This window comes from Rhinolophus ferrumequinum, chromosome 24 (assembly GCF_004115265.2).
Source record: "Rhinolophus ferrumequinum isolate MPI-CBG mRhiFer1 chromosome 24, mRhiFer1_v1.p, whole genome shotgun sequence".
NCBI lineage: Eukaryota > Metazoa > Chordata > Mammalia > Chiroptera > Rhinolophidae > Rhinolophus > Rhinolophus ferrumequinum.
Window position 1 is genome coordinate 3,184,749 of NC_046307.1, and position 27,969 is coordinate 3,212,717.

Here is a 27,969-nt window from a genome sequence, read left to right on the forward strand (position 1 = left end):
GTTAACTAGAATGCCACTGGTTCAAATTCCTGCTTGGCCACACGTCAACTGTGTGACACCAAGCTCGTGTCCCCTCTGGGGTCAGTTTCCCTCTGTGAAGTGGACCTAGCGACCCTTCTGTCTCTAGCTCTCACATTTGTAAATTGGATGATGGGTACCTGGAATTACAGCTCCCGTAGTCACCGCCATTTCCCCGTGACCTGTTTGTTACTGGAGGTACAGGGGCTGTGAAGGGTTTGAGTGGCGGCCTCGTGGGGACTGCTTTACCGACCTCCAGGAGCATCACCCAGAACAGGACGTCCTGAATGGATGGACACTCAGGCCAGCCAGCGAGCAGCACACTCAGCCCCTTAATTTAGAAAAATGCACAATCTGCAGCTTTTAACCTTTCTTAACGAAGACCTTCAAGTATAAGGAAAAGTTGAGAGATTGGCACCGGGAAGCACTTGTCCCCACCACCTGGGTGCAACCGTGCTCATCATTTGGTCATAAATACTTTACCTGTCTATCACTTTCCTTTTAAAATTTTTTTCCTGAGCCATGTTATCACCCTTTGGTCTGTTCTCCTCTGTTACCATGACCAAGACAATGAATAGCAATGCCATAAAATAATGCCATATCCTTCCTATTCAAATGTTCCCAAACATCAAAAAATGTCCCCAAACCCCTACTGTTTGCTTTGAGTAAGCTCCGGTGAAAGCCCTTCATTGGGTTCAATTATGTCTTTTTCTAGAAAATTCAGACTTTGAGGGTACAGTGCCAGCTCCAGCAGATTACAAGAAGTCGATGGCCGTCCTGAAACTGAGCTTGTGTCCTATCCCAGAATGCCCTGCTCAGAGTTCTCCAGAAATGTGCTGAGTTCTGCAATTACCTTGTCAGTGACACGAATATATTGCATCATGCCTTTGCTGTGTAGACACTTAAATTATGCCACAATTACTGCAACTTTCGTCACTTTTTCTATATCAGGAACCTCAAAAAATGGAAGTGTCCCAGGCTCCTCTCTCCTCTGTGAGGTCTGCTGAAGAAGGAAACAGCTGCCCTGCCCCATGGCACAGCCTTAGGGAGGTAGCGAGTAATAGGGCATGGGAAGGGAGGTGCTGGCAGTCCTCTGAGCCCAGGGCCATCAGGCCACGTCGGTGAGAGTGGGCTTGGGACCGAGTGGGATGACACTGTGAAAACCTCTGTAGACAGAGGAGCAGAGAGAGACAAAACGACTCAAATTTGGAACCTGTCATGGTCCAAGGACCGGAGTGTCATTCTCCTGAGGACCCTCAGACACAGGGATTATTTTGCAGATGAGACTGAAGCTCAGTGAAGTGGGCTCTTTGGCCAGTGGCCTTGCCCCTGCTAATGAGCAGTGAGTGGTGGCGCTGGGTGGGGGCCCAGTCCCGCTGGCTCCAGGAGCCCCACTCATTTCACTCCCACAGGTGGGTTCCAAGCTCAGGATTCAGCCCACGCCTGGATTTCCTGGCGCTTGACCCAGCCCTGGAAGCCAGAGGCTCTGTCCAGGAATTCGGGTGGGGCTGGGCCGCTGCTGAGTGGGCACAGGCTGCTGCGGAGGCTGCCATTTAGCAGGATCGAAGGCGCTGCCTCGTTTTTTGTCAAGGTTTGTTTGGTCAGAGTGATGAATGGCTGAGCAGAATGAACTGAGAGAAGAGACACTGGCTGAGCTGAGCTGGCCTGGGCAGGCCATTTCTTTTGTCTGAGTGCTGGTCCTCACGCTGACCTGGAGTGGTGGTCCCTGGACATCCCAGAGCCCCTCTGCCAGGAGGCCTGGATGAATCTGGACGAGGCCTCTCACAGGTAGGAGAAATGTGTATAGAAAGAGTCTTTTGGAAGGCTGCATGGCAACTTATTCAGGTGAAGCCAAGGCCACAGGGCTGGGCTCAGAAAGGACAGCACCCAAGTGGCTCTGCGGATCTGGGCAGGTGGAACAGAGGAGTGGCTTTATCAGGCACTGTTGTTGGGCTAAGTCAGCATTGCATCTCTCTGGGAAGAAAGCATCTGACCTGTGTACTTTGAGTGGTGCCCACACTTTGATCCTTGCAATGCAGAGCACCTTGACTGTCAGCTTGACATGGAACCCCCTGCAGTAGGAACAGACTCCAAGAGCTGACCTAGCCCAGCTGGCACAGGAGGCCAGCAGCCCTGTCAGCTGCCTGATCTCACTTCTGGGCAGGTGAACACTGCTGGTTTCTTCTAGGAGTGGTGGGGTTCCAAACCTCTCCCTTCAGACAGGTTATCCTACTGGGGGATCACGTTGCTTCCAGTTCATTTGTTGTCTGTCGAGAGACTGACATCAGAGGCCCTGCAGCTTTTCTCTGACGGGCAGCCTGGGGATTGAGGTGGAGCCAGGCATTGCAAGCTGCCAGCCCAGAGCTGACACCAGTCCTCATGCTGCTTCCAAACAACAATCAACACAAGAAAAATAAAACTATGTGCACAGGATGTTTATTGAAGCATTAGCTATATGGGCAAAAAGTTGAAAATAAATTCATTTATTTCTTAAGCAAATTATGGTACAACTAATTAGAGGATGATTATGCAGTTATTAATGTATCAAGCAAGCTGTAGCAATGTGAAGAAGGCTTGTGATGTACTGTTGAGTGCAGAAGCAGAATACAAAATAACACTGGTTGTCACTATGTAAGTCTGCATATGTGAACGAGGCCTGGAAGGGAGCTAGCGAAACAAAAATAGTTTGTTTATTTGGGAGGTATATGGGTGACTGTTTTTACTTTCCTATTTTAAGAATGTTGTGTTCTTTTTGCAATCATAAAAAAGCTATCTCTGATGATCCATCAAAGACCACTGAGAACCCTATTAGAAGTGGTGGGATTGTGGCAGGTGGAGCCAAGGGTAGGGAGATTGGGGTACTGTCGGGGAGAGGGGGGCCGGACTGGTAGAGTTGGGGGGTGGCTCCAGATTACCTCAGTCAAATTCTCTTTTGCAGGCCTAATACTCTCCATATAGTTAATCATTCTATCTCCATCCCTTGAGGAAAAAATAGAGATAATTTTGGTCTGTTGACTGTGTGTGCATTCACTAAAGATAAATCCCGTTAGTGCAGCGTGTAGGATATGAATGCTGGGAATGTTCTTGTAGGAAGTCTTAGTTCAAAAATAGTGCCAGCTGGGCTTTTCACGTTGTTAGTGAAGGCAGACGAGGCCAGCTCCTACCCTGCTAAAGTCACAATCGAATCTCATTTCTGTGAATCATTTTTGCCCCAGGAGAAATTACAAAAATGTGGAGAATACATCTCCCCAGTGAGGCATATATCCTCTGATGGGTAAGAATCTTCTAAGAAAGTTTGAGGTGGGGTTGTCCAGATCTGCTCAGATATATGAAGAAACCTTGACAAAGGACTAGGCAGTGCCTTCGATCTTTAGGATCCAAGAGGATCACACTGGAAAAGAGGCCTCTTTAAGATGAATGAGTGGGGGTGGCTGGGTGGCTCAGTTGGTTAAGTGTGAGCTCTGAACAACAGGGTTGCCAGTTCGATTCCCACATGGGCCAGTGAGCTGCACCCTCCACAACTAGATTGAAGACAACAGGCTGCCGCTGATCTTCCAGAGGGGCAGCCAGATGGCTCAGTTGGTTAGAGCGCGAGCTCTCAGCAACACCTGTTCAATTCCCACATGGGATGGTGGGCTGCGCCCCCTGCAACTAAAGATTGAAAATGGCGACTGGACTTGGAGCTGAGCTGTGCCCCCCACAACTAGACTGAAGGACAATGATTTGAAGCTGATGGGCCCGGGAGAACACACTGTCCCCCAGTATTTCCCAATAAAATTTTTTTTTAAAAAAAGATGAAGTGTGGGTAGGAAATTCCTTGGGCTTTTTTATTATTTCCTGTTCCTGCCCTGAGGACAGTCCCAATTACAAAGCTATAGTGTGGTGCCAGCAGCACAAATACTACACCTCCAAGAGGAGACTCACGTTAGAGCATGTAGTAAATCCCAGGGGAAAGAGCATGAGAACGGAGTCCTCATTCTGTGGTAAGTCAATACAGATAGATCTCAGGCTCACTTCCCCGCTGCAGGGACCAGACCCAAAGCACATGGCAAAGTTCATTTACAAGTCTTTCATTTTGAAATGATTATAAATTCATGGGAGGTGTAAAATCTTGTGTACCCTTCACCCAGCTCCCCCAGTGGTGATACCTTACATAACTGCAGTCTAATATCAAAACCAGGAACCTGATTTGCTGCAATACTGTCAACTAGACACAGACCTTCGTCAGATTTCACCAGGTTTTACATGCGCTGTGTGTATGTCGTTCTAAGCAATTTTATCCCATGTATAGATTTGTGTAACCACCACCACAATCAAGACAAAGAACCATTCCGTCCCCATAAATAGACTCCCTCCTGCTGCCCCTTTACAGTTGAATCCAACTCCATCCCTTTCCCTGTCCTCTGGCAACCACCAATCTGGTCTCAATTTCTATGATTTTGTCATTTTGAGAATATCGGACAAATAGAATCACACAGTATAAACTCTCTAAGAATCACACAGTATATAACTCTCTACGATTGGCTTTTTCCACTAAGCAAAATTCCTATGAGATCCATTGAAGGTATGACATATGTCTATAGCATGGTCTTCTTTAACACTGAGCAATGTTCTATAGTGTGATGGTAACAGAGTTCACTTAACCATTCACCTGATGAAGGATATTAGGGTTGTTTCTGGTTTGGGACTATTATAAATAAAGCTGCTATGAACATTCACGTAGAGGTTTTTGTATGAACATAAGTTTTCATTTATCTGAGATAAATGCCCAAGAGTGAAATTGCTGGGTCATATGACAAGTATGTATTTAGGTTTATAAGAAACTGCCAAACTAGTTTCCAGATTAGCTGTGCCACTTTACGTTCCTGCTAAGCAATGCCTTTGAAAAGGTGACATTGTATCTACCACCCACAGAAGTTAAGGTAGAACTTGTAGTCTGAACCTAACCAGGATGGATTGATTGATTGTTAAAATCACCACAACAAAAATCATTCTCCAGAGGAATTTAATAATACCCAGAATCTCACAATATGATATTTAAAATGTCCAGAATATAATCCAAAATTACTTGAAGAATCAATAATAAGGAAAATATGACCAAATGTCAAGGGAAAAGATAATTAACAAAAGATGCCAACCCCCAGATAACACAAATGGTGAAGCAGCTATTATAATTATAATCCAGGAGGCATAAGTAACCACTCTTTAAACTATGGAAAGATAGATATTCTCAACAGAGAAACTGAAACAAACAAATGGAAATTTTAAAACTGAAAAATACAATATCTGAAATTTAAAATTCATTGGATGAGATATATAGCAAAAAGGAGATGACAGAGGAAATAGTGGACTTGTTCTTAGAGCCCTAGAAATTATCCAATTTGAAAAATACAGAGAAAGGAAAAATGAAAAAAAAAAAAAAAAAGAAGAACCTCAGGGATCGTGGGACAATATCAAAAGTTTTATGATTCATGTTATTGGAGTCTCAGAAAGAGGGGAGAATGTGATTGGTACAGAAAAAAAAAATAGAAGAAATAAGGGCTGAAAATTTCCCAAGTTTGATGAAAGTAAACATTTATGGATTTGAGAAGCTCATAAAATCTCAAATAATATAAACTAAAAGAAGACCACATTCAATCACATCACAACAAAGCTGATGAAAACTAAAGACAAAAATAAATCTTGAATGTTCATGTCCATGGATTGGAAGAACTAATATTGTTAGAATCTCTATACTACCCACAACCATCTATAGATTCAATACACTCCCTAACAAAATCCCCATTTTTCACAGAAATAGGAAAAAAAATCCTAAAATTTATATGGAACCACAAAGACTTCAAAGAGCCAAAGCAATCCTGAGAAATAAGAATAAAGCTGGAGGCATCACACTTCCCGATTTCAAACTATGTTACAAAACTATGGTAATAAAATAGTATGGTTTTGGCATAAAAACAGACACAGAGACCAGTGGAAGGAACAGAATCGAGAGGCCAGAAATGAATTCCTTTATAAACAGTCAACTAATATTTGATAAGGGAACCAAGAATACTCAATGGGAAAAAGACAGTCTTTTCAACAAATGGTGTTGGCAAACTAAATAGTCACATGCAAAAGAATGAAATTGGACCTCTATTCTACATCACCTATAAAAATTAACTCAAAATGGATTAAAGACCTAAGCATAACACCTGAAACTGTAAAACTCCTAAAAGAAAACATAGGGGAAAGCTTCTTGACATTGGTTTTGGCAACAATTTTTTGGATATGACACCAAAAACAAGCACCAAAAGCAGAAATCAACAGGTAGGACTGCATCAAACTGAAAAACTTCTGCACAGCAAACAGTTGACAAATGAAAAGGCAACCTACAGAATGGGAGAAGATATTTGCAAACCATATATCTGATAAAAGGTTAATATCCCAAATATATGAGAAACTCATACAACGCAATACCAAAACCCCCCAAATAATCCAATTTAAAAATCAGCAGAGGACCTGAAGAGACATTTTCCCAAAGACATACAAATGGCTAACAGGTATATAAAAAGGTGTGCACCATTACTAAACATGAGGAAAATGCAAATCAAAACACAAAGAGATATCACTTCACACCTAGCAGAATGGCTATTACCAAAAAGACAAGAGGTAAGTGTTGGCAAGGATGTGGAAGAAAGAGAACCCTTGTGTGCTGTTGATAGAACTATAAATTGGTGCAGTCACTATGGAAACAATATGGAGGTTCCTCAAAAAATTCAATTAAAATAAAAAATAGAGCTATCATATGATCCGGAAATCCCACTTCTGAGTATATATCTGAAAGAAATGACATCACTATCTTGAAGCGGTATCTGCACCCCCATATTCTTTGCAGCATTATTCACGATAGCCAAGACATGGAAACAACCCAAGTGTTTATCAATGGATGAATGGAGAAAGAAAATGTAATATATAAACATATATGCATATATATACACACACAATGAAATATTATTTGGCCAGAAAAAAAAAATCCTGCCTTTTGTGACAATGTGGATGGATCTTACAGGCATTATTTCACTAAGTGAAATAAATCAGACAGCAAAAGACAAATATTCACTTATATGTGGAATCTAAAAAAACTGAACTCACAGAAACAGAGAGTAGAATAGTGGATGCCAGAGCCTGGCGCAGGGTGGTGAAGGAGATGGTGAGATGTTTGTCAAAGGGTACAAACTTTCAGTCATGAGATGAATAAGTTCTGGGAATCTAATGTATAGTATAATGATTATAGTTAACAATGGTGTATTATATATTTGGAAGTTGCTAAGGGTAAATCTTAAATGTTCTTATCACACATACACAAAAAAAGGTAATTATGTGAGATGATAGAGGTGTTAACTAGCTTTAATGTGGTAATATTTCATATATATATATGTCAAATTATCTTGTTGTACACCTTAAACATACACAATGTTATATGTCAATTATATCTCAGGAAGGCTGGGGGAAAAAATAAACCTTGAAATCAGCCAGACAAAAGTGACACATTGCATGTAGGGGGAGAACAATTCAAACAACTGTGGATTGTTCATTAAAAACCATAGACCCCAGAAGACAGTGGAGCAGCAGCTTCAAAGTGCCGAAGGGAAATAATTGTCAACCAGGAGTTCTATATCCAGCTAAAATATTCTTTAGGAATAATGGTGAAATAAAGATGCTCTCAGATGAAGTAACACTAGGAGATTTGTTGCTAGCAGATCTGCTGTAAAACAAATGCTTAAGGGAGTTCTTCAGGTTGAAGAGAAATGATACCAGAAGTGGGCTTGGGACTTCAAGAATCAAAGAAGAGCACCAGAATGCTAAATATCTGGGTAAATATACTAGACTATTTTTCTCCTCTTAAATTCTCTAAAAAATATGAATGACTGCTAAAAGAGGAAAGTATAACATTGTTTGACAGGTTTTGCAATCTATGTAAATACAATATATGTAATAATTTTTTAAAGAGGAGAGGGTAAAGGAATGCATATAGTGGTAAGGCAACTAACTCAAAGTTCCAGGAAACACTGAATTCATTGAAACGTGGTAGGTGCCCTTTCTCTCCTGTGTCAAAGTGCTGCAGGCCCTGCTTGTGCCTCCTACCTAGTTAAACTAAAAGAAAGTGACTGAAAGAACGAATGAATGGATTTAGCCCCAGATGTGTCACTCAGTCAGCAGTTTTCATAGGGCCTGTGGGTTCTGTTTTCAGACAGATAGTTTTCCAGGGAAAGAAGCCTTTCCTGTGAACCCCTCAAGGTCAGAGCTCTATCTCCCTTTTTGTCTACATCTTCACCCCCTGCTCCCATTTCCCCCACCCAGCTCACATTCGGGTCTGGCACAGGAAGTGTGGGTCTCAGCAGGGGCGCATGGTCGGTAGCTGGGCCTGGCTTGGGATCATCTGTGGTTTGCCTGCATGGAACCTCTTTACATACTCTCTTCTTTGGTGAAAGACCCTTGAATTTTCTTTGTGGAACCCGTGTAGCTTGGGTGAGCCCCACCTCCCGAGGTTCAAAGTGGGCCCCTGACCCTAGCCTGGCCATTCAGGATTGACTTGTCCTTTAGGCACAGAAGGCACAGTGCCTAGGGCCCAAAATGCTTTCAGAGGCTTATGGAAATGTTTTAATTTCTCTTAAAATCAGAAAAAAAAAATGACCTTTTAGGGTATTCAAGATTATATTTGTCTTCACACCAATGCAGTTGTAAAGCATATTTTAAAATATGTCTTATGGTGGAAGGGGCCCACGAAGTCAGCAGTGCCAGGGGCCCACAGAAGTCATGATGCAGGCCTGCTGACAGGCCAGCAAAGGGCCCAGGGTGGGCACATGCCACAGATTGGTCTGCCAGGGGGTGTTCTGAGACCCTTGCTGGAATTTCTGGGGAGGAGATTTTCCAAACTCATGGAGGGTTAGACTTGAGCTACAGTGGGGAATGGGCCTTGATGCGCACCCACCTAGGGATGGCCTGCCTGAGAGGGAACCGGGTCAAGAGGAAAGAGCAGCCTTCTGACAGCCTCACAGGTGCCAGTGGGCCTCAGGCCACTGCTGAGCTGGACTTTCCAGTTACTTGAGCCAAAGACTCTGAAGTTTTGCTGGGGCCAGTTTGTGCTGGATTCCAACTGTTCACCACCACAAGAGTCCTGGCAGATGTAGCCTAGAAGGAAATGCCTTTTTCTTTAGTACAATGGAGTTTAGAGTTGCTCAAACACTCTAAAATTACTGGCCCATTCAGATCTTTCAGTTTCTTCTTGTCAGTTTGATAACTTGTTTTTCTAGGAAATTTCCACTTTTATCATGTCACTTTTTAAAGCATGAAGTTCTTTATAATATTCTCTTATTCTTTAGAGTTCTGTTTACTTTTTATCATCCAACCCCTTGGTATCCCAATCCCTTGTTATGGTTCATAATTTGTTGTGTTAAACTTTGCCTGTTCAAATAACTCAGTGGTTTCTTTTGCCTGCCTGGATTCAGACTGATGTAAGTGTTTTTATGTATTTATTTCTCTATTTATTTATTTATTATTGGGGAGTATTGGGCAACAGTGTGTTTTTTCCAGGACCCATCAGCTCCAAGTCACTGTCCTTCAATCTAGTTGTGGAGGGCACAGCTCAGCTCCAAATCCAGTCACCGTTTTCAATCCTTAGTGCAGGGGGTACAGCCCACCATCACATGAGGGAATTGAACTGGCAACCTTGCTGTTGAGAGCTCACGCATTAACCAACTGAGCCAAGTGTTTTTATTTTTAATGCAAATTTTATTTTTTGTATAGATAACCTTATCAGTTAGGAGGAGCTAGGTTGTGCTATGGTCACAAATGCCAAAATCCCATTGGCTTTCAAACCTTGCTCATGCTCCATGTTCATTCCAGGCTGTTGTCAGCTTCACTCTGTGTGGTTCTTACTCCAGGACCCCGGCTGATGGGGCTTCTCCTGCTGATCTCTGCAGCAAGAGGAAGAGCATGGCATCTGTCATTTCTGCACACAGTTCATTGACTAAAGCAAGTCACATGACTGCATCTAACTTCCAGGGGGTGCAGAAGTATAATCTGACCATTGAGTAGGAACTCCTGAAATTTCAGTGAGCAGAACTAATGATTACCAGGGTAGTACGTTCATGTGACATACAGCCACATGGACACTAGAAGCATCACTTGTTGACCTCATCCTTGACACTTGTAAATTCCTAAGTGATAAGAGCACTAGCAGCATCTTTTGTTGTTGAGGTGACTCTCGGTGGGATCCTGGATGGCTCTCAGACAGGGGCATGGCACCAGAAAGACCAATCCATGATTGGAAGCTAACTGGAACAAATTTCATCACTGGAAGTAGGGCTCTGTCTTGATGGAAACCAGAAACATGTGGCATTGGCTTTGGGACTGGTTGCTAGGTGGGAGTGTGAAGGGTCTTGTAAAGACTACTGATAAGCACCTGAAGGGCAGTGAGAAGCCTGTTGTGCGTCGGGGCCCTTGGGCCATAACACCTACCACCCTGCTCTCTTCTTTCTGAACTTTCACTTGGGCCAAGGCTCATACAGATGTCATCTCCTGGGCAAAGCCTCCGCACGCCTGCCCTGGACAAGAGGTTTAGGACGTTCTCTTGCCAAAAGCCTCAAGTCGGTGACCCCGGGTAGGGCAGGCTGGTCTGGGCCCTTAGGGGCACTTGGGAGCCTAGTTCTTGTCCTCCCTGCTTGTCTCCCTCTGTGCTCCTGTGGGGTTCCCAATGACCCCCTCTTTCCTCCCTCCCTGCCCAGAGTTGGCCCCTTCCCCAGGATGGCGGGTCCCGATGGAGCCCTGGGACCCACCTCTTCCCAGATGCTACAGCTGACACTGAAGGGTGGGCTTTGCTTTCCTGCCAATGGTGAGGGGCTAGGACTATTAGGGCCAGGGTCCTGTACCAGCAAAGCTGTGGTAGTTTTTATTCTCAGGGCCCCTAGCACCAGACACACTCACCCTGTGACCATTGGCTTTCTCTGCAGACCATGAGGCCACTCCACATGGTCTTTCCACTCATGGGACCAGACCCATTGCCTGGGAGGGAGTCACCGTATTTGCTTCCTGGGCTGCAGCACAAATCCCCACAAGCCTGGTGGCTTTAAACCGCACACGTTTATCCTCTCACACACAATTCTGGAGGTCAGAAGTCCAAAGGCAGCCTCATTGGGCTAAAGTCAAGGTGTCAGCAGGGCTGGTTCCTTCTGCAGGCTCTAGGGGAGAATCCATTTCCTGGACTATTGCAGCTGCTAGTGCTGCTCTGGTCCCCTTCCTCCATCTTCAAAGCACACATTCCAACCTCTGCTTCCTCATCACATCACCTTCTTCTGCAGTCACATCTTCCCCCTTCCATAAGGACACTTCTGATTGCATTGAGGGCCCACCTGGGTGATCCAAAAGAATCTCCCATCTCAAGATTCTTAACTTAATCACACATACAAAGTCCCCTTTGTCACGTAAGGTGACAGTCACAGATCACAGTGAATTGGGGTGAGGACCACCCAGGGGCCGTTATTCAGCTTCCACAGTCACCTGGCTTCATTATGCTTGTGGTGCACAGGCCTCCTTCTGACCCGCTTTTTCCCTCCAGAGACTCCCATTGTAACTGGAAGTCCTTCCTCCTGAGTGTCTCCATGAACAATGCCAAGCTCAAGTGGCTTCTTTAAGCTCCAGTAAGCTCCCCAGGGCCAGGGTGAAAGGTTCAATTTATCCTGCCATGAGTGCTTGCCTCCCCAGCTGGGGTTAGAGGCCCCTGCTCATCACCCTTGCCTGTGTCAGCTCCTGGATGGTGCAGGCTTCCACGGTGCCCACTGACCCAGGGGCAGAGGCCAGTTCCCACTCCCACACTGTGGCCTGGGCCCATGACAAGGCCCTCTGTCCTCCTGGAGGGCTGGATAGGAGGCTCTGCGCTCCTTCTTGGTCCCTCACAGCCCGGCCCTCCTCCAGGGCGCATTCATGGCCCAGCAAGCATCCTTTCCTGCCCAGCTGCTCCTCCGGGATACGTGGGCGAGTTCAGTTCTGGGGACAGAGGGGACATTTGTCTTAGCCAGGGGCCAGTCTGGCTTATTCTGTTCAGCTCTGCCAGCAAAAGTCCTGACTCTATAGCTCAGAAACCACCTATAAGGAACGGCCACCAGACACGCCTGGCAGTTCCTGAAACCTTCTCTTCTGGGTATTAAAAAAAGAAAAAAGAGAGTGGTATCATTTTCAAGTAGTTGGAAAATTGAGAATGGATCAGATTACAGAGGGCTGTGGATGGATTGTATTTGAAAACACGTGGATACCAACCTCGGGGTTCCCTTAAGCTCCCAACCCAACCAACTATAGCCCAGATGGGCCCCACATATGGGTAGGAAGGCTGCTGGGGACTGTATAGGACTGCCTTCAGGAGATGTGGGCCAGAGCTAGCAGATGGTGCAGCTTCTCAAGAGAAGCCTGAGACCAAGGTTGGTGTGTATAACCTCCAGTTCTAAATGTTTGCTGCCAATTAAGTGAGCTGAGACCATCCTGCAGGCTGGGCTAAAAGGGTCTGGGATGTGGGTCCCCCACTATGCTTTTGTGTGGTCATGCCTTTGGCACCGTGCTCTGTGGAGCCCAGGCTGCTGTTTTCTCATTCTGGGGATTGTGGAACACTGTGTTGGCATCACCTGGGGACATGTTACCATCATGACCCCGGGCCTATCCTGGACCCCTGAGCCTGAGCCTTAGGGATGGGGCCCGGGCCCCTGCATCTGCCAGAGTGTCACAGCCATGGGTCCTTTAAAACTGCTGGATTGGAGACCCTGGCCGAGGTTCACCGTGGAGAAATCAGACATCCAGAGCTATTTACCCTACTCAGTGTCATGTTTGGGACTTATGTAACATAAGAGTTCCTTCGAAAAGGCAGCCTCACCTGCTGAATAAAGTAAGTGTCTGTCTTGCTCTGCTGAGGTGGGGGTGGGGCCATGGACTCCATGGCGGCCAGAGCCATCTGGATCTTACGAAAACGACTCCAGCCACGTCACTTGTTTGCTTCCACCCTCCAGGGGCTCTTCGTACACTCACAGTCCAGTCCTCAGTGTTCCCACAGCCTCAGGCCCTCAATGTCTGGGTCCCTCCGGCTGTCATTCTCCACCATTGTACTTGCCCCTTTTCTCAAATGTCACTTTCTCAGAAAGGCTTTCCCTGACCATCTCTATAACATACCCCTCCTATCCTACACACGCTCTCTCGTCCTTACTTAATTTTCCTTTCTAGCCCTTAGCAGCTTTCTCATTCCCCACATCAGTTATAGGATGTTTTGTCCCCTGTGGTATCCCCAGGGGACAACTCTAGCAAGAGTAGGAGTTGTAAAACTATTTGTGGATTGAATGAATGAATGAATGACTCCACAATGGTTGTTTCTGCCTCAGGGCCTTTGCATGGGTTGGGGCCTTCGCCTAGAATGCTCTTCCTCTAGCTAAACCCACAGTTTGGCTCCTCTTTGTCACTCTGGTCCCATCAAGTGTCCTCATTTCAGGAAGGCCTTTCTGGTCTCGCTAATACACCATGTCTCAGACTTTCCTTATTACCCTGCTTTATTTTCTTTTTCGTTAACTTGAGATACAACTCATACAATGTAAAATCCCGCATAACATGAAATTCACCATTTTAAAGTGTACAGTCAGTGCTTTTGAGTATATTAATAAAGTTGTGCAACCATTACCACGATTCAATTCCATAGCATGTTTGTCACTCCAAAAAGAAACCCCATGCTCATCTCCCTTCCCTCAGCCCTCAGTAACCACTATGGATTTACCTATTCCGGACATTTCATATAAATGGAACCATACTATATGTGGCCTTTTGTGTCTGGCTCCTTTCACTTAGCATAATGTTTTAAAGATTCATCCGTGCTGTAGCCTGTGCCAGTGCTTCAGTTTTTGTTTTTTGTTTTTCATGGCTGAATAATAACCCATTGTGTGGATAGACCGCATTTTTGTTCATTTGTTCCTCACTTGATGGGCATTTACGTTATTTTTACTCTGGCTGTTATAAATAATGCTATGAACATTCACATGTAAACTCTTGTGTGGACAACTATTCTCATTTCTCCTGGGTGTACACCTAGGAGAACAATTACTGGATCACATGCTGATGTCTTATTTATTTATTTGGGAGGAGTGTTAGCACTTCCTGAAGTTTTTACTGGGATTACTTGCTTGTTGACGTATCTGCTGGGGCCAGGACTGTGGTGCGGTGAGTGCAGCACCTGCCTCAGGTGCCTAAAACCTCAGTCATCAGCATAAATAATATTTTTATGCAATATTTTTAAAAATCAAAGACAGGATCACTCAAAGTGCTGGAGCCTGAGGTAAAAGGAACAATCAAATTCTGTCTTTATTTAAAATGTTGATGTTTTGTTCATCATAAATTTTTTGCATTAGTTTTGATTTTTAAAAATCTTGCATTAAAATATTATGAACCTCAATGACTGAGTTTTTGGTGCCCTTGTACATTTCCCAGGGGAGGTAGGTGCCTCCATCACCTGAGTCCCCTCGGGTGTAAGCATCGTGGTGCTCTTATCTCCAGCAGACACGGCAGGCTGTCAGGAAGTGCATGTCTGGGTGAAGGAAAGGACTGTTTGTGAGCAGGGAGTGGACGGTCATTTTTTATTTTAGGGCAGGCCCTCAAGCTGTGAAGTCTCACAGCCTCTCTGATCCCCTCAGAACCCCAGGTGAGGCTGGACCTCAGGGAGGGCTCCCTGATAGAGAGGAAGGAGCCAATCCCAGGGCATCTTGGAGGAGAACTAGACACAGACCATCGAGCAGTTAATGAGGGAAGTTGGGAGAGGGATTTTCCCATCCAGGTAGTATCTGATACCTTGCATTCGGCAGAAGGCCCCATGGCTTTGGATTTAGGGTGGCCAGGACTGGGATAGTTGGAGTTGCTCTCCAGAGCTGAGTTGGGAATGCCAGAGGGAGGGCGCCTCCCTGATGGCTCCATGCTATGCTGGCTCTGATTGTCGCCTCTGTGAGCCTCCAGGTAAACATCTTAACAGGACCACAACCCAGGTGCAGAATTTAAGGAGGCACCAAAAAACCCAATAAACAAGATCAATATTTTTAATGCAGTATTAAAAAAAATGAAATCAGCAAACTACTGCCTGTGAGCTGGCCACCTGTTTATTAAAATAAAATTTTATTGGAAATTAGGCAAAAATTAGAGAGCAAAGCCTCTGGTGCTGGCCACAGCATCATGGAAGGGGACTCTCACGCCCTTGTTGGTGTCCTGGGTGTTCTGGAATGACACTGGCTTTGGCAGGGCTCTCTTTGACTGTCTCCCTCATGACTGAGGGGACTGGGTGTCCACACAACCTTTTGGGAAAGCACTTTGTCAATATCTATTAAAATGTAAAACTACTTCTCTTTTGGAGCTGTCATTGCATTTTTTAGAAATCCATTTAATTTATTTTTATCAGCCCCTGTATTTAATACTCCCATTCAAAACACAAGAATGATTCTTGTTTTCTTGTCTGGATTCCGATTGATTTGTCTCCTACATCCCTGTGCAATCATTTTAGGGAGAGAGAGGGCAATTATACCCAGGAGTGGGATCACTGGTTTATAGGAAATACGCACACACAGTTTTTCACAATGCTGCTAACATCCTTGCCAGCATGACTAGCACACTTAATCCCCCTCAGCAGAACCCCTCTCATTCTCATCAACATTTGAAATTACCTACCTTCCTAATTTTTGACGTTTGGGCATGAAGTGGTATTTCATCTTAGTTTTGATTTGCTTTTTTTCTTAGTTCTTGGAGAGTTTTAGTTCTTCTTCATAAAGTTGTTACTTTTTCAGGATTCATGTTTTTGCAGTATATCTCTCCTTTGCTCATTTTAAAATTGTTTTCCCTATCTTTTTATTGCTGATTTTAGAGAACTTTGCTGTAGATTCTAGGTGTTAAACCCTTGTCAATTTCAGACTTCACAAATACTTTCTCCCAGTCTATCATCTGTCTGTTAATTTTGTCATGTGTACTTCTTTGAACAGAAATCCTTAATTCAATGATTTTTTTTTGCTGCACCATTTAATTTCTATAGAATTAAAAATACAGTACAGCAGGATACACACACACAATATTTTAGTCTTGTTTTTAATGATAAAAAACTGGGGCTTTTCCTGCCCCCATCCCAGTCCCATGTCGTCAGTAGGAGAAAGGCTGAATACACTGAGGGACACCCATACTTGGTAGGACACAACCTATTAAAAAAGAGTGAGAGACATCTGTATCTATTGCATTTACAGAAAAAAGAAAATTGTAATGTGTACCATAAGATCCAATTTTGGTTAAAAATTGCTTCACCACTATCTGTTCATGTATATGTGTTTATAAGAACAAGGAGAAAGATGAAAAAAGAGAGCCAGCTGGCTGTTAACATTAACTAGGGTATAATGGGATGCAGGTGTAGGAGCAGAGGGTGGTGGGCAGTTCATGTGTGCGTGTGCACACTCTGGGCTTCAGCATACTGTTCCTTCATATCCAGTCGATCCCAAGTCCTGTCCAGTCCACGTCCTTAACACTGTCCATTCCCATCACCTCTGCTCCATCCATCCAACCATCCCTCCGCCCCCTCTCCCTCCATTCCATCCATCTGTCCATCCATCCCTCTATCTGTCCATCATCCATCCATCCATCCATCCATCCATCCATCCATCCATCCATCCATCCATCATCTATCTATCTATCCACCCATCTATCCAGCTAAGCCTCACCCCCTAACTCCTTACCCACGGTCCCTGTTCCTTGCGGGCTTCCTTGCCCTCAGCTGTGCCTTCTTTCCCAACTGGCACACTGACCACAAGGAAAAGTATGTGACCTTGTCAGGGACCATGACTCTTCAATGGCTCCCAAAGACCTAGAGGATAAAAGCCATACCCCTCTTCACGCTGAGAGTGAAGAGTGAGAAAGCAGGTCTTGGTTCAGACGATATAACTCTCACTGTCCTGAGTTTTAGTATATTTTCTTAAATTTTTCTCCATTTACTCTGCGTTTTTAAGACAATTTCCAGAAGCTTTTTCCTTTAAATCCTTTTCACCGCTTATGCCTGTTTTGCCAGGGAATGAACGCAGCTCCGTCGCCACCATTCTGGAATTGGCATCCCTCCAGCCTGCTATTCGAGATTTCTGCTCCATTGGGAGCCGGGAGGAGGCCCCTGATGCTCACTGCCTGAAATTTCCCTCGCCCTCCCCTCCCTGTCCCGTCCCCTGTCCCTTGTCCCCTGTCCCGGGGCTTCCTCTCCTGACAGCCCTCTGTGTTTGGGATCACATTATTTTGCACAGAGACACCTTTGAGAGATGCAGGCACCACACAACTGTCCGTGTGCTTCCCCACCACCCTGCCCAGCATCCTGTGTGCAGCACCCCCTTGCAAGGCCACAGGCCCTCTCAGGAGCGGGAGCCCACCCTACTTCCCACCATGATTTACTGTAAGCTGTGGTTATACGGAGCATGAATGACATTTTATGATTTGGCTTTAAGAGTTATATTTAAATTAATTTTAAAAATCGGAGTATTACTTGAAAATGATTATAGTGATAAAGGGCTTATAACAAAAGCCACCATCACTCTCTTGCCCTCTCCCCCTTTATTCCACCCCCAGTGGCCTCTGGACCAATGGTTAGGATGGCCTGCCAGCTTCTCTCAGTGCCGGCTTCTCCTGTAGCCCCTGCCCTTCCCCTCACTACAGTCTGCCCTGCGTGCTCCCTGGACACTGTCCACTGTCTCCCCTGGATGCGCTTGTTCTCTCCCTGCGTTGGATGCTATGGTTTCTGACTCATCGTCTTTCTTGATTTATTTCCTCATTTTGGTGCACATATCTTGCAGCAGGGACATATCGTATTTCCCCGAAAATAAGATCTAACCAGAAAATAAGCCCTAGCATGATTTTTCAGGATGCTCGTAATATACGCCCTACCCCAAAAATAAGCCCCAGTTAAGATCGTCAGCCAGACGGAAGCATTTAGTACATCCATTGCAACACACACACAACAGACATATTGAATTATAAAATAATAATATAATATATAATTAAATATAAGTAAATAATATTATTGACATAAATACTTAAAATAAATGAGAATATAAATTATAATTAGGTATTTGTAAATACCCAAGCGGGCACTTTTGGACGAGAGGTAAACGCCTATGTAAACAGATGAACTCGAGACTTATTGCCAAATGACCAATCGGAGTACAGACACAACGCATGAATAACGTGCACACTTGATAACGAACGGACGTGGTTGTGTCTAATATGAATCTTCATAATTCAATGCATCGTGTGTTGTAACGGACGTACTTAATGCACTCATGTGAAATAAAGAAACGTTTTCTGAATTTTGGTGCCTGCAATTTTTCATCGCTTTTGTGTGGACCATCATTCTTAACTGTCATCATTTTTGTTGCCACTCCTGTCTTGTAAGTCTTCCATTAACACTTGATTTAATTCTAGATTTAAAGGGAATAATATTTTGACCCCCAGACAAGATGAATGCAAAAAGAAAGAGCTATTCCATCGAGTACAAGAAAGGAATCGTGGAGGACTCCAGGGGCAAGAATCTTACGGCTTTCTGCAAAAAGAAGGTGGATCACCGAACGGTCCGAAAATGGCGAGCAGAGTATGATACGATAACCTCAGTCAACAGGTGGATGAGGGAGATGCTAAGATGTACTAATGTGGATCAGGTTTGCAACCATTATTTTCTGGAAGACATCATCTGGGAATGGATTGCTGACAGGAGCGCAAAGGCTTTGGTTGTGCGCAGGGCTGATATTCAAGCATTTGCCCTTGCAATGGCACCACAGTTAGAAATATTCCCAGAAGATTTCAAAGCATCACAACACTGGCTGGAAGGCTTCCTTCAGCGATATGAACTGTTTCTAAGATTGACAACACTGTTCAAGCTGGAAGATACTGAAGTTATTAAATGTGCACTTGCATTCAAGTCCTTTGTTGATGGCATCGACTTTTCTAAATACCAACTCTCCAACATGATTGCTGTGGATGAAACTGCAGTGTTTATGGGCCAAGAATCTCAAACAACAATTGATCAGAGGGGAGTCAATTTACATTCCCTCCACTGGTTTCAAAAGTGCATGTGTTACCTGTATTTTGGCAATTCATCTGGATGGAAAGAAAGCCCCACCTCTAATCATCATTAAGGGCAAGAAAGATAAGGTTGAACGTGTTTCAGGCTTTTATGTTCTTGAAACCGATAAAGCCTGGTGCACACAAGCAGGTATAAGGAAGTGGGTCGATTTAATGCTGCCACTTGTTTTGCGAAGTGGCCAAAGAGGTCTGCTTATCTGGGATTCAGCCAGCACTCACCGCGCTAAAGACATGAAGAACTGCCCTGTAGAGAGAAGAATAGATCAAATAATGATTCCTGCAGGAATGACTGCCTGTCTCCAGACTTTTGATATTGCAATAAACAAGCCATTCAAGGTCCATTTGCACATGGAAATCAATGACTACATTGAAATAGAATGGAGAGAAATCAGCGTGGGAACTTTGTGAAGCCTAGCCTGCAAGAGGTTGTGACTTAGGTGAAGAATTCATGGGATAAAATCACTGACAGCTGTGTTTCCAATGCACTACGAGCAGGCTACATGGACAAGAAGGGCTCATTTAAGGAGAGCTCTATTGCTGGACATGAGAGATTGGGGCCAATGGTTCTACAGGAAACGGAGTCGCAAGAAATTCAGGCCGGAATTCGGGGTTTGGAGAGTTATGATGATGTTCCAGAAGATGACATGACTGTATTTGAATAAAAGTAGATTTTTGTACATGAAAGAATGTAGATTGTTGTACATGAAAAAATAAGGCATCCTCTGAAAATAAACCCTAATGCGTCTTTTGGAGCAAAAATTTATATAAGACCTGGTCTTATTTTCAGGTAAATACGGTATCCTGGTGATACTAAGTGTTGGCAAGGATTTGGGGGGCCCCCTGAACCCTCTTGGTGGGAGCATAGACTTGGTGGTACCATCACTCTGGAAAGCAATATTCTGTAAAATTAAGAATCTATATATAGATCCTGTCTAGTAATCCCACGTACAGAGAATTTTCCCATAGCTAGAAGTCGGTAGCAACTTCCTCTCTCCTCCGACCCTCAGATATATGCCGTGTGTGTGTGTGTGTGTGTGTGTGTGTGTGTGTGAATTAGTTACATTAATTACAATTCAGTAAATTGTAACTGATCAATTAACTAATTGTTTTGAATAGGTAATAAGCTGCATGGTTCAAAAGCAGAAAGTCTTTATCTACCCCGACCACATCTCTCCAAAGTTTACTATCATTAGGCTTTCATGTATTTTTTAATGTTTTAAAAGTTTTAAAGAGATTTTTAATGTAATATAAGCGAATGGAAATGTATGTGCTTTCTTGTCCTTTCTGCACAAATGCTGTCCACATACTGTACACTCTGTCCCGTGCCTACACCACATCACAGGTACCTCTTCGTGTCAGTACAGAAAGCATCCCCATGACAGCTGTGCAGTCTCTATGGTGGACCATGCAGTGTCCTGTGCCTGGAACACTTGCGTTGTTCCAGTCGTGGGCTGTCAGGGCTCACTCAGCAGGAACATACAAGCTGATGGGAAGAGAAGGGCTGGCGGTGGGATCAGTGCGCGGCAGCACACACACATTTGGAATCTTGATGAAAATTGCCAAGTTTGCTTCCAGAGGAGAGCATCTCCCCGCACTGCACAGCGATGTCAGGGTGCCTGCTGCCCCAGCTTGGCTCGCCGCGGTACCACTATTTCTCTGTCACTCTGAGAGGTAGACAGGATACACTGCCATGGTGCTCCTCAGTGGTGGTGCTCCTCTGAGTGAAGTAGAGATTTCTCTCACCCTGAGCTTCTTTTCTCACTTTCAGCCCTCACGTTTCAGCCATTTGCATTTCCTCTCCTGTGGACTGTTTTTATCTCCTGCCTATTTTGCTATGAAATAGTTGATCTTTCCATTTCCTTTTAAATCAATTTCAGTCAGACTTACACCCTCAACATTCCCCTGGAGCTCCTCCTTTTGAGGCCACCGTTTGCGTCTATGTTTGCATCTATGTTGACAATCCAAAGGTCAACTCTTTTTCTTTTTTAATTGGGGAACAGTGTGTCTCTCCAGGGCCCATCAGCTCCAAGTCGTTGTCCTTCAGTCTAGTTGTGGACGGCGCAGCTCATTGGCCCATGTGGGAATCAAACCAGCAACCCCATTGCTCAGAACTCCTGCTCTAACCAACGGAGCCATCAGGCCGCCCCTGCAAAGGTCAACTCTGGATTCTTGTCTTACTCCTACCTGACCTCTCAGCAGCACTTGGCACAGTTGATCACCCTCCTTCTTGATTCTTCCTCTTTCAACTTCCGTTTCTTCCTTGATTTTCCTCTTAACTTCTAGAAACTCCTTCCTACTGTCCTTTGATGGATCTGCCTTATTTCCTCAACCTCTAAACATTTGACTGCCCCAGGGCTCAATTATCCCCTCTCCATCCCCTCCTAGAGCTTCATCCAGCCCCCAGGCTGTAGAAGCAACCTGCCCGTGGAAGACCTCCAGATTTCTACCCCCAGGCTGGTCCTCCCTGTGAAGCCCGCTCATGGCATCCCAATCCGTACTCATGTCTCCACTGGGCTAACAGACATCTCAAACTGAGCATGCTCCAAATCAAAGTCCTGATTTTCCTCTTCCGTCCTGATCCTCTCTCAGTTTTCCCACATCTCAGTAAATGGCAACACGATTCCTCCATTTGCTGAGGCCAAACAACCTTGGGGTTAGCCTTGACCCTTGCCCTTCTGTCACTTTTGACTTATATTCCATTAGCAAATCCTGTTGGCTTCACCTTCAAAATGTATCTGGCCACGTTCGCCACCTCCACTGCTACACTCTAGTCCAGGCTACCTTCTTCTCTCACCTGCATCACTTCAGAAGCCTCCTAGCAGGCCTCCCAGCTAAGTGCCTTGGTGTGTGAGACCCAGCGATTAACTGGAAAGACAGACCTTCACAGAGAGGTTGTATATGTTAGCGTTAACAGATTTTAATTTGAACCGAACCATTTTACTTATGTTCTAATTCAAAAGGTAAATCATTATTGAAATAGTGTGTAACCTTCTACAAAACCAGTAGGAGTAAGTAAATTGATTGAAAAGCTTTCTATATCGCTGGGCTGCACTGATCAGCCCATCCGGCGTGCACGCAAGGCCAGGAGAATGCACCAGTCTCCCACATGGGCTCCAAGAAAATCCTGTTGTTCAGGTGTGACTCCTCAGCCAGGTGGGAGCTCGCCACCTGCTGGGCTGGGGTCTGGGCTGGGCTGGGGACCACAACCCACTCCAGTTCCCTAACTGGAGTAATGTGATCATTACTTACTTCTCTGTTATGCAAATACTGTGCAATCTTGTATTTTTTTCCTTAGGATAATTTATAAAAGTACAATTATTGGGTTAAAAGTTATCAGAGAAATCTTTCTAGAACTGACCTGTGTTACCCCTGGATTAGTCTGGGTTCTCCAGAGGAATCAATAGGTGAAAGAGGGAGGGAGGGAGAGAGAGAAAGAGAGAGAATGGACAGCTGGACATTTATTATAAGGAATTGGCTCACACAGTTATGGAGACTGAGAAGTTCCAGGATCTGTTGCGTGCAAGCTGGAGATCAAGGAGAGCCAGTGGTGGAAATTCCAGGCCAAATGCAGGAGAAGAACCATGTCCCCGCTCGAACATCGAGAATCGTCAGGCAGAGAGAGCTAATTCTTCTTTACTTCACCTTTTGTTCTGTTCAGTCTCCTGACTGGAGGAGGCCCATCCACACTGGGGAGGGCAATCTGCTATACTGAGCCCACCAGTTCAAATGTGAATCTCACCCAGACACACACCCACCCAGAAAACTGAACAAATGCCTGGGCACCCCATGGGTCCCACGAGTCAAGATGACACATAAAATGAATAATCACGTAGCCCCTAAATTCTTTAGAGTCCCCCACCCACACCCCCCAGCATTCAGGGTAAACTTCAAGCTCCTTGGTCTGCCCAGTGGGGCCTTCCACCACTTGGCCTCTGCTGGTCTTTCCTGCGTCACTCCTGAAGCACCAGGGGACACGAGGGGCTCAGAGACTCTCCTAAGATGGGGGCAGGAGGGGAGTAAAGATGTGTGTCACTGTGTGTGTGCTTGTGGGGAGAACAGGTGGTCAGTTGGTCCTCGTTGGCTTCTGAGCACCCTCAACGACAGAGCTCTGGAGGCCAGAGACCTGGGGCCCAGGCTGTGCCCTGGGAGCTGAGTGTCCTCGGGCAGTGGCATTGCTTTCCTGAGCTTCCATATCCTCACTGGCCACGGGGAATTGTGACAGCATCGACCTGTGTGGTTTGTCAGGCTGACTGTAAAGTGCCAGGCCTCGGACTGGGCACTCATGACAGAGTATTTGAGTTTGGGGCTGAAATGGAGCTGTTAGCGGAGGCACCCCCTGACTGTGGCTCTTGACCACAGTTGTGTGACTTCCGGGCTCGTGAGCATCAGTGGGCGTATCAGTGGAGAGTTAGAAACTGTGGAGGGCATTGCTTGGGGTGCTGTGGGTGGGGGGGTCCCTCCCTTGAGAACCTCCTATTGTAACCTGACCTACACATACAGCCTAGCAGGTAGCCTAGCACAGACTAACTTCTACTTAGAATTCAGAACTTTGCTTAGATTAACCTGTAGAGCCACTTAGATGACCCTAGGTGTTATAAGGTTTGTGTGACCATATGCTGTAATTAGCTCAGAGTTTAACAGGAGGGCTGAGACTTAATTAGGTAAACTTCCTTCCAAACCTGTGTCATCCCTGGCATTGACAGTTGCCAGAGCTGGTTTTCAGGAGCAAGCCCAGGATGATTTGCAGGACCAAGGGGCTGATTTGACTGGAACTGCGTGAGGCAGGCAGAAGGGGCTTGGAAGACCCTGTAGTGACCTCCTCATGAACTGTTCTCTTATATTATACCCTTGTTATAATGCTACTGCTTTGTCCTAGGGGCAGAGATTGTCCACCATTTTTGAATCTGCAATGTATGTAGATCCATGTTTTCTAACCGCACGTGAGCAGGACAGTCCCCACCTATTCATGCAGAGACAAAGCTCACCTTGATGTTTATGTATGATTTCCCTGAATAAGGACGAATCTGAACCTTTGTTCAGGGACACGCTGCTTTGAAAGTGACCTTCTGTGTGTCCTTGTTTGCTGTCTCACAATAGAGACAATAAAATCTTTTCATAAAATTGTCTTGGTGTTGTCGTTTGGCTGGCAACTACTGAGTAATTGAACCTGGTTCGGTCCTGGACAATATGAGCCCTGCAAGGTGTTGGGACACAGTACCTGAGGCCTGAAGCCTGCCTGAGAGGCCTGAAGGTCGAGGGGCCATCCTGGCGCTGTCTGTTCCCCAGTTGTTAGGGAAAGGGTCCCTGGGGCAACTTTGGCCATGTGTTTGAGATCTGCCCTGGGGTTACCGGGGTCCTGCCCTGCCCTGGAGGGTTGCCAGGGAGGATGGACAGGCTTCCACAGAGGCCTGGATGTGGCTGGGTTCCTGGGATAAGTCGCTGTTGTGATGAGATGCCCTCCCAGGGAACTGTGGGGTATGGGAGATGGTCCAGGGTTCTCCAATGGTGCAGAAATATGGGGCAAGGGCGTCAGAGAACTCCTGGATCACCCATGTGAGAATGAATCAGAAACCCCACGCCTGGGGCTTCTGAAGCAAATCCCAGTTAGGGAGGTTTTCCTGTCCCCCGACTCCCCACTCTTCCCTCCCTGGAGGGCTCAGGAAGGAAGTGCCAGGCTCCGAAGGAGAGACCACAGCCATAGCTCTTCCCTGGCCTCCTGGGCACAGTGGGGTGCCTTGGAGCCCTGGGGCCCAGGCACCTGATTTGTCCCTGAGCTAGCAGCTTCAAACCCTGCACTGTGTGTTCAGGTTGCGTCATCTGGCATTGAGCCGTGCCTCGGGGGCATCAGTCTTGGGTGCTGCTGACACCTGCTCCACAGGTGTAGGCCCCGCCCATTGGGGCTCTGTGGGCCATCTGACCAGGGTGGCAGAACAAAGGGGCCTGTGCAAGGAAGGGTCACGAATCCCTTGTGGTTAAGGAACCGTCTGTGTGGCTCTGAGCAGGGCACCATCCCTCTCTGGGCTCCAAGCCTGCATCCAGAGAAAGGGCACCATGATTCCCACCTGGGTGTCTGCTGGGGTCCTCTGAGGGAAGGCTCTCCTGGCTGCACTAGGGCCTGGCACCCAGTGGCTGTACAGAAAGGTGGAGAGCAGGTTCAAGGGCCCCTTGCAGAAACCTGAGACACAAATGCACCACCTTGAGTCCCCTTGGCCTTACGTCTTCTGTGGGGCTGGTTACAGGCTGCCTCTTTCTTCTTGTCCTACACCCTCCCCCAAATGGGTGTGAGCCCAGGCCTCATCTCACCATCCTGCCCTGGCACCAATTCTGCACTGGGTCACAGAAGGGCTGGCAGGCTGGAAGGTGCAGGTGTTGAGGAAGGGGTTACATGTCAGGAATCCCTCCCGGGAGGCTGCGTCTCTGACTAGATTGACAAGGTGGGGAACAGAATACCAGGCAGTGGGAACAGCATGTGCAAGGCCACAGAAGCATGAAACAGGAAACAGTGTTTCCTTTGCATTGGGGCTGCAGGCCTGGGGGTAGCAGTGCCAACTATATTCTGTTAGCACCGACAAGCTTGACCTGCCTCCCCATCTAACCACTGGAGCTTCAACTAAAAGCCCTGCACTGCTTTTTCTGGCATCCTTTCGTCATGCCCTCACAGCCTAGAGAAGGCTGCTGCAATCTCCTGCAGAAGACAGAGAAGACTGAGTTGGACTTTGGGAGCGTGGCTGTGGGAGGCACCTGGGGGCTGGCTTTGGAGAGAGAGCTGGGATCTTGGGCCAGAATGAAGGATTACATGAATCCTTCATGCAGGGGAGGACACTGTGGCCAGCTGCCTCAGGCCTCTCAGCCTCACCTGCTGACTCCGAAGCTCAGCATTCTGGGGTTTCCTCACAGGCCCCTGCATGAGTTGCGCAGGAATAAGAAGATGGAGCCAGGTGACCAGCAAGGCCTGGGACTTTGGGGTGGGCTGGGAGCCCCCTCCAGTGTCCTTTCTCCCTGTGGCCGGGTTAGCAGACAGCCTCCTCTGGTGGGAGCTGGGTCCTGGGCAGGCTTCCCAGAGCTCCGGGAGCAGCAGAGTTGGAGCTGCCATCCAAGGACACTAACTCCTTTTGTGTCACTTGTCCCTGCTCCTGACAGGCAGCTCTCAGTGTGACCAGGAGGCAGCGACAGTCCCTACTGACATCTGCCAGGGCCCTGTCTAATGTTGCCCCAGGGGAGGCCAGGCACTGAGGGAGCGTGTTGCGCGGGGATGAGAGGATGAGGAGATGCTTCTAGCCAGCTCCTGGGACCCCCAGGACTCCTTGGGTTTGGTCCCAAGGCTCCGCCCAGGTCCCCCTCAGGAGCTGGGTGTGGTGCGAGGTGGGGCGGAGCCTGCTCTCAGCTAACGCCCAGTGCCTGCTCTGCCACTGCTCCCTGAACTACTCACCCTCTCTGGGGTCTCAAATGGAAAGGGGTGGGCTGGTCGGGCGCAGAGCAGATCCTGCTGAAGCCTTACATGCAGCGTCCCACACCTCTGTCCGGCTTCTGGGCCCTTTCGGGGCCTTGCTGAGGTCCCGGGTTCATCAGGCACAGTTCCCTGAGCTGGGGGAGACACCTGGATTGCCTTGTCTCTGCCTGTCCCTCAGGTGGGAGAGAGGCCATGCTGCCGGTTAGCTGAGTCTGGCACTGGGTGGGGCCCAGCCCCTGAAGGGCCTGATGCGCCCCCCACCCCGTACACCCCCTCCACCTAGCAGGCCCTGGCCAGGAATGGGGGTGCACATCACACTCCCTGACTTCCTGGCTGGGGGTCCTGGCCACATGCCAGGTGAGAGCTCAGCAGCTCCACAGCTCATCTTCCCGGCACAGAAACTTAACCCACTGTGTGCGGGCTGATGGGGACCCCACAGGAGGCGCCTCATGGTAGGCTGAGGGTGCTTCCCCGCCTTCATCGCTCCCCCTTCTCTCCATACCTCCAACAAGAGAGGCGTCTGGCCGCTCGCAGGGCTGTCGGTATCTGCTCAGCGGAGGTTTATCGAGCACTTACTACACACCAGGCTCTGACAGCGTGGCCTGGGGTCTACGGAGTGGAAATGGCCACTGTGTCCCCTTCCCGATCCAAGGCCACCATTCCCAGGCCTGAGTCTTGCAGACGCCCACAGTGAGAGGAGATGTGGACGTGAATATTCGGGGTGTGTACGAATGTGTTTATAGCAACTCTACAGTTTACAATGTACTGTACATATTGTCAACTCTGTGACTCAAATTTGTCCTGCTGACCAGCATCCCTGTTGTCCCTAGAAAGCTATCCTCTGATGCCAGCAGGATCCAGAAAGGGGGTGCATGGAACTGCAGAAACCAACCCATCTCAAGGGGCAGGAGAGGAGCCATCTGCAGAACGGCAGAGGCCACTGGTGGGCTCTGGCCCCTCTCTCATCACTGTGACCTGCTGGGGATGTGGAGGCTCCCAAGTCACCTGGCAGCAGACTAGGTGCCAGCTTCCATGGAACGAGTCACCCGGTGAGAGTAGGTCCTTGTCGAGGATGGACAGACTGACCAGCAATGTGACCACCACCGTCCCGAGGCTCGTGTCACCCACATGTCTGGAGGTCCTGGGCCCCGCCAGGGCTGAGGCTCCACAAAAGGTGGAGAAAGTTTTCCTGAGCCGTGTGGTCACTGTGGTGGGCGCCAGGCCACGGGGTCATGGTCTGCAAAGCTGCAAGGTGCCCAGGCCTTCCCTGCATTCCTCACGTCTTCCCCAAAATAGAAGACCTGTGGATTTAAACAGGCCCAGACTGGTTAAACTTCCCTCCAGCATGTCACCTTCTCAGCAGG

At 46.9% G+C, this 27,969-nt stretch overlaps 1 protein-coding gene across 5 annotated transcripts in view; it reads right to left on the reverse strand.

Annotated features, from left to right (window-relative positions):
* Positions 1-22,579: 22,579 nt before the first annotated feature.
* The window catches only part of RASGEF1C (RasGEF domain family member 1C), a 91,569-nt gene continuing 86,179 nt past the window's right edge, over positions 22,580-27,969 (reverse strand). For all 5 annotated transcript variants that reach the window (XM_033096685.1, XM_033096683.1, XM_033096684.1 and 2 more), the window contains one exon: positions 22,580-27,906. In XM_033096685.1, coding sequence (XP_032952576.1) covers positions 27,882-27,906 — 25 coding nt within the window. In that variant the 3' untranslated portion in view covers positions 22,580-27,881. The remainder of the gene's footprint in view (positions 27,907-27,969) is intronic.